The sequence below is a fragment of the Anopheles cruzii genome, chromosome 2, assembly GCF_943734635.1.
Source record: "Anopheles cruzii chromosome 2, idAnoCruzAS_RS32_06, whole genome shotgun sequence".
Classification (NCBI taxonomy): Eukaryota; Metazoa; Arthropoda; class Insecta; order Diptera; family Culicidae; genus Anopheles; species Anopheles cruzii.
Genome location: NC_069144.1, coordinates 48,110,871 through 48,129,933, shown reverse-complemented (window position 1 = coordinate 48,129,933; position 19,063 = coordinate 48,110,871). Strand labels below are relative to the sequence as shown.

Below are 19,063 nucleotides of genomic sequence, written 5' to 3'. Positions count from 1 at the left end.
GTAGGACATTCAGAACAAAAGGAAAAGAAAAACGACCCTTGCGTCAAGAGACCACACCAATGCGCAATAACACGCACTACTTAACACCCAATCGGATGCTGCGAGCGCACTACAACTTCTTCGGATCGGAGCACGTTTCGAACTCGTCCTCCGGTCAGGACCGGCATCGTTTAATTGGATGCAAAGTTTCGGCGGTTTATCGCCTTCATGGCGGCCTGTGGCTCTTGTATTTGTCAACCAAGCTCTCGTGGTCCACAACACATCATTCTCCATTCGGTCCTGTTGCTTACTCTGTAAGTCCCATGTCCCTGTCCCGTGTACGGTAAAGTTTTGATCCTGACCATACCCAGAATTCCCACGCGGCTGTCGCTCGGTTTTTGTCAGGATGCAGCAGGATCCGGGGCATGATCATCATGCTGGGCCACCATTCATCAGGAGGGTATTCCGCGTCATCATTCCTAGTTCTGGGTGGTAATTTTATTTGTTGCTTCTGCAGTTTTAATCACCCCACATCCAATCGTCGTCCATTCGACTGTGGGGAAGGATGGAAAAGTAATTCCCAAAACTAATTCCGGACATGTAAATAGGACCCACCACCCCGAAACGGGAGGCCGTTGGTGGGCCTGCCTGATGCAACAGGGCACACTGGTGTCCAGCTCTCGAGTGTAACTCGTTTAAACAACCAACAGCCCGGGGTTAGGTTTGCGAACGCTGGACATGTGTTAGAACACGCACTGCAACAAATGGACACCACTCCCCACGTTGCGTATTTTCTAATTTACTCCCCAAACGATGTCTGCGTCGAAAACAAGCATAGTGTTCTGCATACTTTCGGTCAACAACATTTTATGAAGTGCCATAAACATCCTCTCCGCGTTCCGGCGGACGGTGGGGTTGGTGTCCATCGGTCTTCGTCCCCGTTGAATCGGGCTGAAAAATCGAACGGAAACATATGCTTTTCATTAGCAGCGTGAACCGGCGGTGATGACAGGGCAAATATTAACTCCCGGCCGCTGGTCAGTGAAAATCGAACCGATACCTAAACTTCCGGCCAAGCCCCCTGAAAACAGAAATTACGGTTTCCTTGTTGAAACAAACCTTGAGCGGCATGTGTTGCTATGGAAATAGAAATACACCTTCAGCTTCGAGCTGTCAAACTTCAGCCGATGCAGCAAAATGACAGTGCTGTGCGTTTTTCTAATCCGGATCTTGGGTGGCTTTGAAGTGCCGGAACTTCGTTACTAGATGCGAAACCGAAACAACTTCCGGTCAACTTCACGGTAAATCCCGAAAACAGGTATCCTCGTGTGGATAAACCGGAAATCATTCAACTAATCGCCCTTCGCCCTAATTCAATAGACTCGTCACCGTTGATTAATGACTGATCCACCTCATTTTTCCCCTTTTCTCTCTGCAGCGCTCGAGTTTACGGTGGAACCGTCGGATGTGACCGTACCGGAAGGGAATTCAGTATTACTGCAGTGTGCGGGCCGTGCCGATCGTAAGGTGCTGCAGGATGGTAAGGTGCCGCCCAACATCCGGTGGCGTGGACCGGACGGGCAGGACATTGGGATCGTCGGGGATACGTTCCGCTCGCAGCTCACCAACGGCTCGCTGTACATTAGCTCGGTCGAGAACAACCGGGGACTGACGGGGTTCTACCATTGTCTGCTGGGCATCGACGGTATTGGCACAATCGTGAGCCGATCGGCCCGTGTCACGATCGCAGGTAAGCCGCAGCTATTCCGCCCCGGTTGCGTGTCACTCACTCACCCAGTTTGTCTTTCCGTCAGACTTGCCCGACATAAACCAGGAATCGCACGAGATCTACCTTTACACCGGCCAGACGGCGTACTTCAAGTGTATGTCCGGGCTGCTGCCGTACAGCGTCGAGTCACGGTACCACACCGAGTGGCTCAAGGATGACGTGCCGCTCCGGATGGACCTGACGCGCATGCTGCTGCTACCGTCCGGGGCACTCGAAATCGACGAAGTGATCCCGGCGGACCGGGGCGTCTACCAGTGCAACGTGACGGCCGGCACGTTCTCGCGGATGAGCAGCAAATCGAACCTGAACATCAAATCAACCGCTGGCCAACCGCAAAGCTTCGCACCGCCCGCCTTCATGATCGTGCCCCAGCCGCAGACGGTCCGTGAGGGGGACACCGTGATTCTCGACTGTGCCGCCAACGGGAATCCGAAGCCCACGATCCGTTGGCTGCGAAACGGGGAAGACATCGACATGAACGATCTTGACTCGCGGTTCCGCATCATGGGCACGGGCTCGCTGCAGATCGACTCCATCCAGGACACGGACGCCGGCGACTACCAGTGCCGGGCGGGCAACACGGAGGACTCGCTCGATGCGTCCGCGACCGTGCAGGTCCAGGTGCCGCCAAAGTTTATCCTCGCACCGGACGACAAGGCGGCGTACGAGAAGGAAGAGCTGGAGCTGGCCTGCTCCATCCACGGCAAGCCAACACCCGTCATCCAGTGGCTGAAGAACGGCGATCTTATAACGCCTAACGAGTACATGCAAATCGTCGGCGGGTACGGACTTCTTCACGCGATCACCATCGCGATCCGGCACACGTTAATCGACGTCCCTTTCCGTTTCCCCTCTCCTTCGACAGCCACAACCTGAAAATCTTCGGACTCATCGGCTCCGACGCGGGCATGTTCCAGTGTATCGGCACGAACCCGGCCGGAAGCGTGCAGGCGGCAGCCCGCCTCGAGATAATCGAACCAGGTAATTTATTGCGCTCGTCCCCCGTAGGTCGCCTTTCCTTACCCAGACACCCAGACAATCCGTCCGTCCATGAAGGGGTTCGTACCGTTCGATTCCCCTCGTGGCGCCTTGCTTACTTTCGGCTGACAAGAGTGTGTAGGATCCCGGCATACTGGATAACGATCTTCGGGGGGTTGGAGGGTTCTCCGTTCCGTTTGATTCCGTTGCTTTACGTTCTCACTTACGTTTTCTTTCGATACAGAACTCCCCGAACTCGGCAAGGCAATCATCTTAATACACCTTTCTGTTTTCTTCGTTTGTTTCTTTTCTTCCGTTTTTTTCTTCTTTTCTTGTTCTCCAACAACACGGTCACGGTCATCGATTTCGTTCGTTTTCTTCCGTTTGTTTGCTTGGGCACACACGTGGCCGGCTCCCGGCGTGTAACCGTTTTGCTCAAACCCTCCCCGGCGGGCTCCTCTTCTCCGGCCTAATCCGGCCGCCGTCTCGTTGATTATGATTTATGATCGTTTTGCCCATTCGCGGCCACGCGGCCATTGGGGTGTGATGGGGTTTTGCATGCAAACGCGGCGCTGATGGGGTGACACATCCTTCGTGGTGTCTCCCGGGGTTATCGCTTCTCGCTCCCCATCGACCCATCTCCACGTTACGTGACTTGTTACCGATCCTCAACCTTTGGGGCGGGTGGACGCAGGGGGTCTACCGAAGCGACACAAGGGCAAAAAGTTTCACCCGACCCAGTCGAAGACGAAATCGTACGAAAAGTTGCCACTGCTGCAGTCCGACCCGAAGCTCTCGAAGTCGGTACTGGACAGTCTGGTGTCGCGGACGAAGGAGCGCCCGAACGTGACCCGGGACCAGTTCCAGTACAACGAGTACACGGACGATGACTATGCCGACGACCGGACCGGTGGCCGGCAGCTGGACAATGACCAGACCGACGATGACGACGACGACGATGGGGACGATGAGGACGAAGAGGACGAAGAGGATGGCCGAATTTATCCTCTCCGGCCGAACGAGGACCCAAACAAGCTGTACCAAACTCTGACGGGTTCCCGGTCCCGGGAGGTAGGACACTTTTCTAATCACAAGTCTCCCCCCAACACCGTCACGCGGAAATACTCGAAATCGATGATAGACGACGGTGGCGGTGACGATGCGGCCGGTGCCGGTGGTGGTGGTGGTGGCAGTGGGAAGCTGGCGGCGGCCGCACCATTGCCGGGGCCACCGCGCGGTCTGCAGGCTCAGATCGTGCAGTCCCGCTTCATCACGCTCAGCTGGATCGAACCGGCCAAGCACCCGGACGAAGTCGTCTCGTACTCGATCTACTACCGGATGCACACCAGCGACAGGTAAGCCCTCAACCGCGGACCCCAAAAAGCGGGAATTAATCGGTGTCCTGCCTGTGGTGCGCAGGGAACGCAAGCTGACGACCAAGTCGCGGGACGAGCAAGAGGTCAACATTCAGTCGCTGCAGCCGGGCAAAGCCTATCACTTCCGGGTGGTCGGTAACAGCAACCACGGGTCCGGTGCGTCGTCGGAGCCACTGGAGGTGCACACCCTGTCGGAGGAAAACATTGCCGGGGCACCCCAGAACCTGCGCGGTTACGCCATCACCGAGCGAGACATTCACCTGCAGTGGGACCCACCGGCCGTACCGAACGGCCTCATCGCCAAGTACCGGGTGTACTACGCCGAGACGGACAACGGGGCGGAAATGTACTCGGACACCACGACGACCGAGGTCATCATCAACGAACTGCGCCCGTACACGCACTACACGCTGTACGTCGTTCCGTTCAATCAGGCCGGAATGGGCGACCCATCGCACGAGCTGGACGTGAAGACGTACTCATCGACCCCATCGGAACCGCCGGCCAACGTGACGCTCGAGACGACCAGCTCGACGGCGATCACGATCCGCTGGGAGCCACCGCCGGTCGAGGAACGGAATGGCCAGCTGACGGGCTACAAAATCAAATACCGCAAGAACAAGAAGGCGCTGCAGGTCGAGACGACGCCGGCCAACGTGCGGTACTACATTCTGAAGGACCTGGAGAAGATGTCCGCGTACCAGGTGAAGATCGCCGCGATGACGATCAACGGGACGGGGCCGTTCACCGAGTGGCACCACAGCGAGACGTACGAGAACGACCTCGACGAGACGCAGGTCCCGGGCCAGCCGTCCTGGCTGAAGAGTGAGTACATTTCTGGGACGGGTGCTGTGAACTGGGTTTTCATTCTTTCTTTCTCTGTTCCAGCTCGTCCCGGGGCGGACAACATCACCGTGATGTGGGGTCCACCGGTGCACCAGGAGATTAAGGTGCGCAGTTACGTGCTTGGCTGGGGCAAGGGTATCCCCGACGAGGATACGGTGCAGATTGAGGAGAACCGACGTCATTTCGAGATCACCAGCCTGGAACCGAACAGTGAGTACGTGATCTCGCTGCGGGCCCGCAACGCGATGGGAGACGGTGCACCGAAGTATGACACGGTGCGAACCCGGGAGGACGCACCGATCGAAGCTCCGACGCCGCTGGAAGTTCCTGTAGGGCTGCGAGCCATTCCAATGTCCGGCACCTCGATCGTGGTGTACTGGACGGACACGACGCTCAGCAAGAGCCAGCACGTGACGGACAATCGCCATTACATGGTGCGGTACAATCCGAACGGTTCGAACCGATACCGATACCACAACACGACCGTGCTCAGCTGTATGATTGCCGAACTGCGGCCAAACACGCAGTACGAGTTTGCGGTCAAGGTGGTGAAAGGTCACCGCCAGTCGGCCTGGTCCATGTCGGTCCTAAACTCGACCCAACAAGCATCGCCCGTATCGCCTCCGCGTGACCTGGAGGTATCCTTCGATCCACGCAACCCGCTAACGGCCATCCTGCGGTGGCAATCGCCCCGCTACGCTAGTGGCCCGATCGCTGGCTACCACGTGCTGTACACGACGGACACGGGCAAACGCGACCGGGACTGGAACCTGGAATCGACGAGCGGTGACAAGACGCACGCCGAACTGCCGGCCCTGGAACCGCACACGACGTACTACTTTAAGGTCCAGACACGCCACTCGAAGGGAATGGGCCCGTTCTCGGCCATGGTGTCGATGAAAACGGGCGCCGAAGTGGACTCGAGCGAAAACCTTACCCTGCAGAGCACGATGTCCCCGGAGCTACTGTACGTCGTGATCGGCTTCTCGGTGCTAGCCGTCGTGGCCGTCCTGGTCGGGGTGGTGGTGCTAATGTGCCGCCGGAAGCCGGAACCGACACCGGAGCACGTGAAGAAGAGCTATCAGAAGAACAACGCGGGCATCATCAAACCGCCGGATCTGTGGATCCATCACGATCAGATGGAGCTGAAGAATCTGGACAAGGGTAACCACCACGCCACGACCACACCCGGTTCGGTCGATGGTGGTGCATCGAGCAGTGGAACGATGACCCTACCGCGATCATCGGTCGGCGGAGGGCACGACTATGACAGCGAAACGCCCATCACATCGCACGTCACGAACTCGCTCGACAAGCGGAACTATCTCCCGGGGTACAATGGTAAGCCGGTGGAGGCCGTGATAAGTATGACCCGCCATGAATGACGCGATTTCTTTTCAGGAACCACAACACCTCTGAGTTCTACGATGGAACGACCGCAGTACCCGCGCACCCAGTACAGTATGGCCGCGCGGCCACACATAACGATGGACCAGACGACACTGTCGCAGCAGAACCTGCTCCAGCAGCCGCCTCAGCTACCACCGGCCAACCCGCTCGGGGTGGCCCAGACCCCGGAAAATCCGTACACTTACGACAGCAGTTACAGGTCAGAAAGCGCACCTCATCAGACCGAGGTGACCGAGGCAATGACCATTTTTTTGTTTGCCCTTTTCAGTCCCAATGTTACCTACGCACAAGGTATCGCAGTCGATGGGCCTAAGCGGGGCCAAGGACACCCGCTGAAGAGTTTCAGTGTACCTGCCCCACCTTCATCGACTCCGGTTATCAGTGGCCAGGGCAAACACGGCAGTAAGTATGAGGGGTTGAGAGGATTCCATTGCGCAAGGTTCCTCACGTTACCATCCCGTCCCTGTCCCCCGGTAGCTCCGACACCCGCCGTCACGATACGCCCGCAGAACTCGTCCCCGTACAAGAAGGCGTCGCTGTCGTCCGGATCGCTCACCAATCGGCTGCAAACTGGCCCGGTGGTGGCCCACTCAAACGATGAGATCCAGCGGCTCGCACCGTCCACGTCGACCGAGGAGCTCAACCAGGAGATGGCCAATCTGGAGGGCCTGATGAAGGATCTGAGTGCAATAACGGCCAACGAGTTCGAGTGCTAAGGTCATGCCAGGTCATGCGCGCCAAGTGCGTGGTGCAAACTATTTAGTCATTATTAGTTTTAACTTTTGCCGTGTACGAAAGGGAACCGGAATGAACGAGAGACCGACGAGAGTGCGGCGCAGTTCTCGTGGTGGAAGTGGTGCAGCTGATGATTAGGATTAGGGCAACCGGATAGGATAGGAGGGTGCGCGTCCGCAGCATCGCCCCGTAAGTAAAGTCAGTAAAACAAATTAATTTATTAAACTCTTCGGTAGGTTTAAGTGTGTAAGTGGCCACTCTCGGTCGGTCAGTCGGTCTCGAGGAGTCATTGATAAACATTTCGCATAAAGCTAGACGACGGAGCAACGGCACCGGTGTGCCGCCGACTTTGTAGGTTAGGGAGTTCAATGTTCGAATGGAGAGTTCCCTTGAAGAACCCTCGCCCTTTGGTCTCGCTTTCTCGGTGGCGTCACCGTTCGACTACGACTCTCTACATTGGCATGTCCGGCCGGGGAGATGTTGTTGGGAGCGCACGCATGTAAATATCACGCCGCACCCTGGGCCACGCCGTTCTGTGCCGTGTGCCCGGGATTTTTTGCTTTTTGGCCAACCAACGCAGTCGGTTTCATTCATTCAATACGGGGTACGCAAAGGGGAATTATCTTTAATGAGAGAAACGGTAAACCAAAATACGAATGCCCAGTGATTTTAGTTAAAGACAGGCCAGGCAGTGCGCGCGGGCGAAGGGACAAAACTAGGGATCAATTTTGCGCCACATGTGCGCGCGCCACCAAATGCCGTTTTGAAACTGCCATAATACCGCCGGAGCGTGAAAGATAGGAGAGGAACACACGCGGGTGCTGCCTGTCCGCCTTCATGATTTAACTGCACAGTTCTCCGTTCCGATTAAGGACATCTTGCGCTTAGAAACGCGCGCGAGAGAGAGAACGCCATTGTCTATTTGAAACCAGTGAAACTCTAGTGTAAGTGGACAACTTTTGAACCTTTTTACAGCAGACCGCGACACCGCGACAGCTTATCGAGGAGGAAGAGAGTCTCAGGATCAGGAGCATAACGATCGGGTGTGTGCTACAATCGTGACATTATTTTATTTTTATATCTCGATCGATCGATCGATTGGTCGATCGAAAAGCGAAAAGCATTAGGAGCAGGAGCCATTTCATCTCACAAACACACGCATCGCATCACTCATACGAAGTAGGTAGCAAAACCCATGGCCACGGATAGGGCGGTTCCATTCCGGAATAGGATTAGCTGTAGCGAAAGAATCATCACACCAAACCAACACAGCGAATTTACATGAACCATAATCAACTCGACCACTACACTCGAAACGCGCGCAATCGGCCATTGTCTGAGCCATTTTTGGTCCTGTCCATTTCTGCTTCTTTCCACATCCCACGGTCTGTACGTTTCCAGGTTTTCCTAAAGGCCTGGCCAAACCGGACCCGATGAATAGATCACAATCTGAAACCAACATTCAACCACAAGCAACTCGTATCAGCCGATCCTTTTTTCGGTTGTCCTTGATAAACCCCATAACTATTGAACAAAAAGATAACGATATCAAACGGACACGTTTTTCTCGCGCGTGGGAAAACGTAACACTACCTACTGAAACGGGGACACAGAAGGTGAGATGGGTGAGAACACAAAGCACATTGATATAATGACGAATATGCCTAAAACTGGTAGCATTTTTCTAACAATTACTGTATTTGTATACACAAATAAAAGCAACAAAGAAACGAAAGAAGCACTTTGCAGCAAACTTTATAGCAACCGGGTTCGTGTCTTGTACAATCCGGTTTGTGTCTTGGATAGCTCGTGTTCGTGTCATGGATAAAAGTGCTCAACTTGAGCTTTCGTGTTAGATTCAATTTCCGGAAGCTGGACCTCCACCGGATCCGCAGCATCGTCGGAACGTCCTCGAAACAAGGTTTTCCCCGGCCTGATCAGCACCCAATTCCCGTCACTCAATAGGTCCGTCACCGTCCTTCCACTTTTCCTTCCTACGAGGTGTGCGAGAAACTGGAGCAGACGTACACGCGGATCTACACCGGAATCGCGTGCCAGCTTGGCGAACAAAGAGCGGCCACCGCAGGAGGAGATCACATTTCCGGGCCGCTGCCTGGTAGGGCCTGCTGTGTGATAGAGTTGGTCATTGTAGTGTTTCATCTTAAGACCATCGGCCTGTATTTATTTCCAAACATTTCTTTCTAATAAACATACTCTCAAAACCGCAAAAGTCGTCGTTAGAATTTTCCTTATTTCCGCTGGAATTCGAAAGAAATTGGCCACCGAAAGAAATGGTGGAGGAAAGTAAGGTAAGACTCGTAGTACTAGGTTGTTTACTAAGTTTTGCGGTTCGATAGCAGAGGGCGCTGCTACGAGCTTGATTTTTTAAAGATAAAATGGTACACTCATATGAACGTATGTGAAGTTTCATTTCAATCGGCCACTTAATTTTGTTTTTACAAGCCATTTAGTAACGACGTCTCACAGTATTTTTTACAGTGGTAAAAATCAAGTACCGTGCAGTGATTGATTTTTTATTTTTGAAATTTTTAAACGCAAAGGAGATTTATGAACGAATGTTAAAAGTGTATAAGGATTCTTTGCCTTCAATTAGGTGGTTAAAAGAGTGGTTTCTGAGTTTAAACGCGGTCGTAGTAGCCTTTAAGACGATCCATGTCAAAAACGTCAAAAAACAGACACAACATCGGAAATCGTAAAACAATACAGGATATCGTTTTCGAAAATCGTCCAATCACTGATAGAAATTAAATACAAGACCTAGCCAACTCATTGAGCAGTATAACCAATATTTTGACTGAAGTTTTGGGTTCCTGAAAGCTGTTTGCAAAATGGATGCCGCATTCGCTAAAAACGCATTCGAATGCATCTTTCTTGACAACATTTAAAGCGTTTTCGATACGATAAAGTGGATTTTGTGCATAGAATCATCACTATTGATGAGACTTGGGTCTATCACTATGATTCTGAATCAAAACAAGAGGCTAAGGAGTGGTTTGAACCTTTTTCTTCGGTTCCAAAACGAGTTCGTCCAGAAATTGCCTAAAAAGATGTAAGCATCAGTTTTGTGGGATGCGAATGAAGTTTTGCTAGCGGATTACTTGCAAACGGCTAAAAAAATTAATTTCGATTGTTGTTGTAACATTTTAGAGCAACTAAAAGCGAAAATTTGTGAAAACAGACCCGGTTTGAAGAAGAAAAACATCCTCTTTCATCAGGGCAATGCACCGTGTCACAAGAGCAATTTGAAAATGGAAAAAATCCGTGAATTAAAGTTCGAATTGTTGAAGTATCCACCCTATTCACTAGATTTGGCCCTTAGCGACTTCCATCTGTTTTCAAACCAAACAAAAATCGTGCGCGGAAAGCGTTTTTTAACCAAATGATGACGTCATAGCAGCTGTAAAATTTATTTTGACATGTCGATACTAAATGGCTTGTAAAAAAAAACTAAGTGACCGATTGAAATGAAACTTCACATACGTTCTTTTGAAGAGTGTACAAATATAACAAAAAAAATTCAAGCTCGTAGCAGCGCTCTCTGGTATCGACCCGCAAAACTTAGTAAACAACCTAGTAATGCACGAAAGCAAATCTGTTTCCGTCGGAAGCTTCAGGAAAAACATTTGGGAAAACGGCACTCACACTTTTCTTCTCGACCTGACGCAGAGGTTGCATGAAAGTCAATGTTGCTACCTACCGGTCACTTCTGCTCCCCTAGTCAAATTTCGGATTTTTCGGGTTTCGGAGTTTTTCGGACTTGTTCAAAAATTGTTCAGGAAAAAATCCAAACGTATACAATCCGTTTTTCCTCCAAAACTACTGAACCAATCCGCGTGAAATTTTGCACAGCGTATTTCAGCGTAAAATTCAGCATAATTCGGGTTGTTTTCAGGCAAATCGAACGAAATTCGGGTGGTGGGAATTTTTTGGAAAGCGGTAATATTCTGGTGAATGATTGAAACCCTTGCCCACTTTACAAAAGGGGTCTCCCGTACAAAGTCTGGGTAAACTTCAGCAAGGGCCACACGGAAAAGGACACTCTTACGAATGAAGCTCCGAACGTTGAGCAATGTTGTTTTCCTTGAATGCAGAAGCAAAAGGACCCTGATAGCTCCGGTCTGCTCCCCTAGTAGTAGTTCTCTAGACTTTTGTCGCCAAAATGGCCCGATTCCGGTGATTTTTCATGGGGGAATTTCAAATTGTCCCATATACATTACCGTGTGTTAGGTGTCCATTATTCTTTCCAGTTAAAAGTCGAACACGAATGCAGTTGATTTTTAAGATTTTTACTTCAAATTTATTGAAAAATTGCTTCCCAAAAACGATCGTTTCACTAGTTTCGTACGTAACACCACGCTTTTTTCGTCCGGCGTGGTGAAAAAATAGCCCAAGTCAGGCACCGGGCGTCTCCTTCGTTGCTGCTTGGTTCGCAACACCCTTCCGATTTGATCCGTTCTTGGGCGCCGATGTACCGACAGCTTTAACACCTGAACGCGTCGTCGTTCCGCTTCCGGCCGGGCCTACCATTATTCTAACACAACACTAGCGCACAGTGCGGATGAATAATGTACACCCAGGAGCTCGGTCGGTCCTCGGTTAAAAAAGCGCCACCTCATTCTTCGACACGCCGTTCGCCGCAAAATTATCGATGAAAGTTGAATAATGAATCGAACGTGAATGGCGGCGGTTTGGTGCGTGTACGGAAAATGCCTGCCTGGTCTCTGCGGTTCGGGACCCGTCCGTCGCTTGAGGTCAGGAACACAGTTATGTGTTGACCTATGATGGGTCCTGGAAGGTGAAGTGAGAGCAAAATGGGGGAAGTATTAAAATTCCGTTTACGTTTTTTATTTAACAAATTGGCCGCTAGTAGATAGCACGAATATTCGATAAAATAAATTAATAAAATAGAGTGTGGCCTAAGGCACAGCCTACACCGCGGGACAGGATCGCTTCGCACCCGAAGTACAGTAAACCAAAAGAAGCCTTTCGCTCACTCGCCTCCCTGCCGGGCGTTGCACCACGTCGCCTTGGTGGATTGTTTTAAAGGCCTTACGGTCGAAAGTTTGCCGTCTTTCTAGCCTCCAACCAACCTTTGAAATCTAAATGAAAAGAACGAAAACCCGCGTTCCCATCCCGGGACGGACATTCCTCGAAGCACCGTCCGGCGACGGAAGCCATTCGTCTGTTAAATACCTGTTAGGGGAAAACTTTTGCGCGCCACGAGCAAAAATGGCCAGTCAGGTCCGCCGACGACCGCCCCGTCGTTTGCCCGTCGTACTGCCCGGTCGATGGAACGAGGAAAAATCCTGCCATCCAATGCGGGGCAGGCCGCGGACCTTATGAATAATAAATGGTGAAAACTGTGAACAGAAAAAAAAACAATAGCAGCAAAGGCAAAATTGTTTCCCGCGCCACCCATCGCCGGACAAGCTAGAAAAATGCAGCTGCGGGAGTAATTGCCGTCCAACACTCGACCGCCGTTGCGTGTCCTACCCTGGGGCTCCCGCCACTCCGTTTCGACATCATTAGCAGAGCAGCGCTGCCCTTTTCGGTTGCAGTTTGTTCCATTTTCCACTCCCCAACCATCTCCCATTGGGTGCGCCGTCCCGGGGTAAAACAATAGACCCAGACCACCAATACGCGGGACCACAAACCGTTGGTCGGGCAAAACAGGAACGAGAATGAAGAGAATGAATGGAATCGAGTCGTCTCTGTGTCGTGGACGGACACAATCAATAAGTCCTTAATTAAAGTCCTCCTGGTTTCGAGTGTCCTCCGGGTGTCGGCACCGAGGCAACACATGCCATTACAAGCCACCAACGGACTGGCCGGACAGCTGTTACCAATCCGGAGACACCTGACTGACCGGAGGACGAGTTGATGTAACTGACCACCAACGTCAACCGCCACCGCCGCCCCGCAAAGTGGCTTCATATATCGATCCCGATCCGGTGCGATGCCCGCGATCGATTTCCAGTGACAGAGGACACCCCATTCCCGGAAGGATTCCCTGCCGCCGCCGTACGTCATGCGGTGCCGCGTGTCCTTGGGAGCGCGGTTCGAGTGTACAATCTGATGTCGGGTGGAAAAAGGATTGCTTTCAACACACACATACGCGCGTGTGGGTTTCCAATTAACTCTAGGAAGGACCACGGAGTGATATAATTTGGGTTCGTGTGTCCACATATCTGACGCTGAGCGGGGGTTCGAGCACGGCTTTTCAATCACGCGGCGCCTCCTTTGACGGCTTCAGAGTGTCGAAATGTCCGCCTGGATGTCGATTATGACGTCGACACAAATTACTTGCCTTGATCAACTCGGGCTCTCGGGTGAAGACGTCAGTTCAAGGCGCAAGACGCCCTGATGTCCTGATGAAAGACGAGAGTTGTAATATTAATATCAACGCCTCCTGAGCGTTACAACAGAGAGGGTGACGTGAATCAGCAACAAAGTAAGCCACTCTTTTCCAGTTACAGCCAGAAAAGGTGGTGCCTTTTTGGAATGGATAAAACGGTGATGCCGGTGCTTAGTGGACGTGTAGTAAATCCCCGAGAGCCGGCCGTTAGTGTGTTGGTGTGTGCCAGGTATTGCGTGACGAGTGCGCTCTCTCTCTCTCGCTCTCACTTTCCCTCGTGGTCGGTCGCTGGCGTTTGGCGAGAACGCAAACAAACCACGCGTTGCGACGTGCGCTCGGCTCATCATCGTCGGTGCGGTTTATTCCGTGGCCCGTATCAGGCCGACCAACCTGGCCTGAGAAGACCGCCGCCGCCCTGTCAGCCAGTCAGTCAGTCGTTTATGCCGGCACCGGACGGAGAGACCGCGCAATTGTTTTCCGCGCCAATGTGACCGGTGGTCCGCCAATTGTGAGGCACGTGATAGGCAGCAGCAGCACGAGGGATGATGTGGACCGGTGCTGCTGTGAGAGTGATAAAACCAACCGACGCGTAAATTTGCCTTCAGTGTTTGCATATGGCACTCTTCGGTGTACTTTCGTTGTGTACTTCGGAGCGCGTGGAACGACTTACCTTTTTTACGTTTGTTAATGGAAACTACCAAGTGACCAGTGTGGCAGAGTGCTGGAGTGCTGGGGCTGATTAATGAAAAGCAAGCAGTCCGTTCGGTCAACCGGAAATTTGTGTGCGGAACGGAAGAGAAAATTAAAGATGTGTACCGGCCGATAAGGGGAGTGAGCATCCGTTCGACCCCGTTCGGACCTTGGACAAATAGAAAGCCACCGAACGAAAGCTGTCACCCGAATTCGGGTCATGTCCTTGCGTGCCACGCGACGACGAGGACGACGACGAACGACGTAGTGTAGTGTGTGTCCCCGGTGTGATTGACAACAATCAAACCGCGGCAGCAGGAAGGAGGTACGTTCGCAGGTGGAACACGGTGGCACAACATAACCGGTGCTGGGCAACCGCGGCGCGGTCACTCCTTCCAAAAGCGACGGGTCGAATCCTGATTAATGTATAATCTCGAGTTGCCTCCGTCTTGGGGCAATTTAACGATCGATTCGGGAACGTGGATCACATTCGTCCTTTGTGTGTCGTCCCGAACGTCCCTTAATGGGGCATGCGGTTCATGCATACAGAAATACAAAGCAGTTAATAATTACAACGCTCTCAGCACATTGCCACGGCACGAGAGTGGCAATCATTTTCGGCGACCTCCCCCCGGCGGACGCGGACGGACTGCAAATGGGCGCATTTATTTGCAATGGCCTCCCCCAGAGGGGGGAATTCCGGCCCGCGCGTCGATCGCGCCGATGCAGTTCTAGTGTTCTCAAGTGGTGCGCCCGCCATTCGGCGTCTCAGAACGTTCCGTCAATACGGGAACGGGAATCATAAACAATCTCTGCTCTGCTCTGCGTCTCCGGTGGTGGTTCCCCGGCCCGGTCCGGTCCCGTTGTTTGCCTGATAAGCTCGGTCGTAATTTTAGCAAAACACACCTCACCGAACCCAGGAAGGTGGTCCGCTCTGTCGTTCAGAAGTGGAATCCTCGTGCTGACCGAATCGCTCGAAGAAGAGTTCCGCTTATCGCGAAATCTAATCGGAACGCGCGCTCGGGCTCGTAATTTTCACACACTGGCCCTGGACCAAGTCGGACCAAGCCGGTGCCAGCAGCAGCAGCTTACTGCAACTAGACACGAATGGCACGCCTGCCGGCCTCCAGGGTCAAATGGGTCGTCGGTTTCTGTTCGGTTGCGTTCCATCATCAGGGAGCGTATTCGGTACGCAAGACGATTCCGGGCGGTTCCAAGAAAGTTCTGTCGAAGAACGGCGATTTTCAGACCGGCAGCTTGAGTGAGGGAGTACCAGAAAAAGATAATCCTCGATAGATTGAAGAAAATGAGAAAGATTACACCGTATAAGTTGCGTGGCCAATACAAAGGAGCGCTCCTAAGGCAGAGATTAACCTACGAGAGCTTCGAGGGATAATCCGTTTCCGTCAGGGTACTACCGCCTGGGTTCCCAGATGTTTCAAAGACTGTTTTGAGTTCCTAAGTAGCCATTCTTAGTTGACATCCTTTATATCGAATAAATTGAAACGGGAGCTGGAAGGAACCAATAAGAAAAACTATATGTTAGTTGCGTTAATTATGAATTTGAAGAGATGCTGAAAGAGATATCATAAAAAAGGACTATCAAAGAGCGATCATACAGTTGGTATAAGAACCTAGGCCCGGTGTTTCTTCAAATTTCTTTTTGCCACCAAGCTGGCCAGCGTAATGCGGTCAACTTTAAATTGTTCGCAACATTGTTTTAGACCTTCGACGGGTCAGTTTGAATCGTTAAAATAATTATGGCCGAAATTGGAAGAACCTCCCAAAAATGAAGCATTTGGCACCAAACATCCATTCTGCGATCAGTGCTTCGCAAAGCTTGATCGGTAATTGCCTAATAAATATATCGGGGAGACCAGCCAATTGCACGAAAATCGGCACTCGGTGCGACTTTAAAAATGTGGTTCAATTTGATGATGAGCATTCATCCACCCCGTGGTCCGACGGTGACCACCGAGAGCAACGCTGCCCAATGGGGACACTCTACGGCTTAATTACTCATTAGCTCCAAGCGAATTGCCAGGCCCCCGGGTCGACTGGCCACATAAAGCACCACACCCGAGTCAGTCGTGTCCGTTTCCGGTGAACCGGGGCCATAACCGGTCCTGCTGTGTATGTGTCCCATCGGGGGCGATAGACACGCGACTCGTGAGGTGACTGTTGGCGGCGCAGACTCACACCCAGGGAAAGGTTATAAAGCGTCCACGGGATAAATTATCACCACCGAGAGGTCCTAATCCAAAGCCAGCGAATCCCGGTAATCGAGAACCTGGGGGCTGCCCAATAACCCGGGCTGCCATTCGGTTCCAATCAGACGCGAACAAAGTGTCCCCACCGCAAATCAGGACCATTAGGGGTTTTAGTATACAACCCGAGGCAATAAATGTGACCACCGGCAAACGGGATGGGTAATCGGTAATCTGAAATCCGCGCCAATCGTGAACGGCAGCCCAATAAATCACGGTAAATTATGGGGCACGGCAAGCTCCTGTCGTGTCCGTGTCCTTGCTGCGTCTGTCACGTCATGTCTCAATAGTATGACGGCCCGCAAAAAAGGTTGGCAGAGAATTTATCCTAGTAATTCTACGAAATGAAATTACGCAAATGGCAGGAAGAATTGGCCACACTCTCAAGGACCATCGACCATGCTGCCGTTCAGGCGGTGGACGGCAGGCACTTGACCCACAATCGACGATTGGTTCCGGATTAACAGAGAAGGTGGATATCGACGGAGAAAATTAATTGGAAAAGAGTGCGCCTGATTTTTTTTTTGTGTGGCCGTTACATCGGATTCTCGCGATGCCAGCAGAAATCAGCCATCGATCGACATAAATTCGACGACCAGCGTCAGCACTCTCATTGACGATGAATTACATTAATGGCCAATGGCCGGTTCGTTACACCCGGCGCTGGCGGAAAGTACCTTTTCAATAAATCTCATTTGATTGGTATTCGAAGGATCCGGTACACCGGCTGTGCGGACACTTTAATTATTCAACAACTAAAGCCCGACGAGTCCGTGGCCCTAAATGGCCGTGGCGCTTTTCCTTGAGCTTTAATGCGCCTCCAGGCAAAGTACCGATCCGGATTTTTCTGCAATTTCCAACCACCACGAAGGATTGCACGTGCACCGGGAAAGTACGGAAGTTCCTTTCTTTGGTCCGGGGGGTCCGTGCCCCTTAATGTTCGCCGTGCGGTGCGCTCTAACTGACCTTCGTTTTGTGAATAAATTGTAGCATATACCACACGAGAAACAGCAGTAGCCACGTAATTCGAGTCCGGAGCCGTCTGGAGTTTTATGCAAATTTCGGCGCTTCCGGTAGCCAGGCCACAGGAACACGCCGATGAACCTCAAGGCTAACGGAGCAGCATTTTTCTTTCGCTGCATTCTGGACCGCAGTGACCCTTAAGGCGCAAAACCCGTACCTGATGGGCTTCTGGCGGTCAGTTTACAGTGCCTATCTTCTGTCCGTATCTCTTCACTGATAAACCCGGGCCGGTTGATAAGTTTCAGCCCGTCTCGGACAGGCGCTAATCTTCCCAACTGCCACGTCATCCACAGAGCGTCACAAAGCGTTGTAGAGGCGGATTTAAATGAATCTTTCTCCCGTGCAGGAATCGGCTGCCAGTCATCGACGAAGCACGAAACGACGACGACCATGATAATATTCCTCTACCTAATACTGGTGCTGGCCTGGGCGCTGCTGATCATCATCCTGAAGTGCAAGAAGGCGCGTGCCAAGCGGCTGGCCGAGCAGGACGAGCAGGCCCACGGCCCGGTCCACGTGGTGCAGATCGGGTCCAACCTGTACGACATCATGTCGCTGCACCGTGGCGTCGGCGACAACTACAGCGGCGTGTACAGCTGCCTCGAGCACGGCACCATCGGCCACCACCGGCAGCGGGCGTCCACCAGCGTCACCCACTCCAATTCGGCCTTCATCGGGGACGACGGTTCCATCTATCCCGCCGGCACCGGCATCGGTAAGGCTCCTCGGTTCTCCTCTCGTCGCCAATGGCTAGTGGTATCACCAAACCTATTTCTGTTCTTCCGTTTCCGCTTTCCGGCGCGCGCAGTGACCATGGAACCGCCGCCATCGTACGACGAAGTGATACGACTTCCGGCCTACTACCCGAAGGTGGAGACTTTCGTGCCGGAAATGGTTGTGCCACCGTCGTCGCTCACCCACGGCCCCGGTTCACCCCGGTCGGCCCCGTTCGGGTCGCATCGGCTCGCTCTCGTACAGCACGATCCCGCGGACCTAGCCTCGGTCGCCACCATACCGGCAACGGCACCCGCCACCCTCCCCATCACCGGCACCGATGCACCGGTGACGCTCGACACGAACGGAAACCGCATTAAAAGCCTTCCGCCGGCCACCTATGCAAACACGCCCGAGCCCACCCGGGCCACGAACTCGTAACTGTCCGCGGGGTTTGGTCATTTTAATCAACACCAAGTGATTTAATATTTGAAAAAGTGCCTCCACCACACACACGGTGATCGGGGCGCCGTGCAGGACACACAAAAAGCTGCAGGACAAAGACAACACAGCCATGTGTCATATTTGTGATCCGGGTGCGCGAGTGAGGTTCGGTACCGGTCGATGGGTGTCTGAACCGAAGGAAAGTGCTCCCCCTTAAATTCGTTTTACTGATTAAGTTGAGTCCTTCAAGCGCACAACAATTGGCCCCACGAAGAGCGAACACGTAGGGAGTATTTATTTGTAGATATTATTATTTCCCTTGCTAGTGTAAGGAAACTCGTATCCGAAAACCAGTGGATCATTAGAAAACGCTGTAAAGAAAAAGAAATACGAAGAAATACACCTAAAGTTCGTACCTAACATACCTGGACGGGAC

The 19,063-nt window shown here is 52.4% G+C and overlaps 2 protein-coding genes across 2 annotated transcripts; both read left to right on the top strand.

Moving 5' to 3' along the window:
* Window positions 1–59: 59 nt before the first annotated feature.
* Window positions 60–7,178, top strand: LOC128266859 (neogenin). Its single transcript, XM_053003649.1, has 10 exons — window positions 60–153; window positions 1,418–1,729; window positions 1,794–2,550; window positions 2,634–2,749; window positions 3,441–4,101; window positions 4,166–4,947; window positions 5,011–6,309; window positions 6,370–6,577; window positions 6,647–6,780; window positions 6,856–7,178. The coding sequence occupies exons 1-10, from the start codon at window positions 60–62 to the stop codon at window positions 7,092–7,094; spliced, it is 4,602 nt and encodes a 1,533-aa protein (XP_052859609.1). The 3' UTR covers window positions 7,095–7,178.
* A 6,767-nt stretch (window positions 7,179–13,945) lies between these two features.
* Window positions 13,946–19,057, top strand: LOC128268392 (uncharacterized). Its single transcript, XM_053005464.1, has 3 exons — window positions 13,946–14,504; window positions 17,816–18,184; window positions 18,278–19,057. The coding sequence occupies exons 2-3, from the start codon at window positions 17,860–17,862 to the stop codon at window positions 18,622–18,624; spliced, it is 672 nt and encodes a 223-aa protein (XP_052861424.1). The 5' UTR covers window positions 13,946–14,504; window positions 17,816–17,859; the 3' UTR covers window positions 18,625–19,057.
* The last annotated feature ends 6 nt before the right edge of the window (window positions 19,058–19,063 follow it).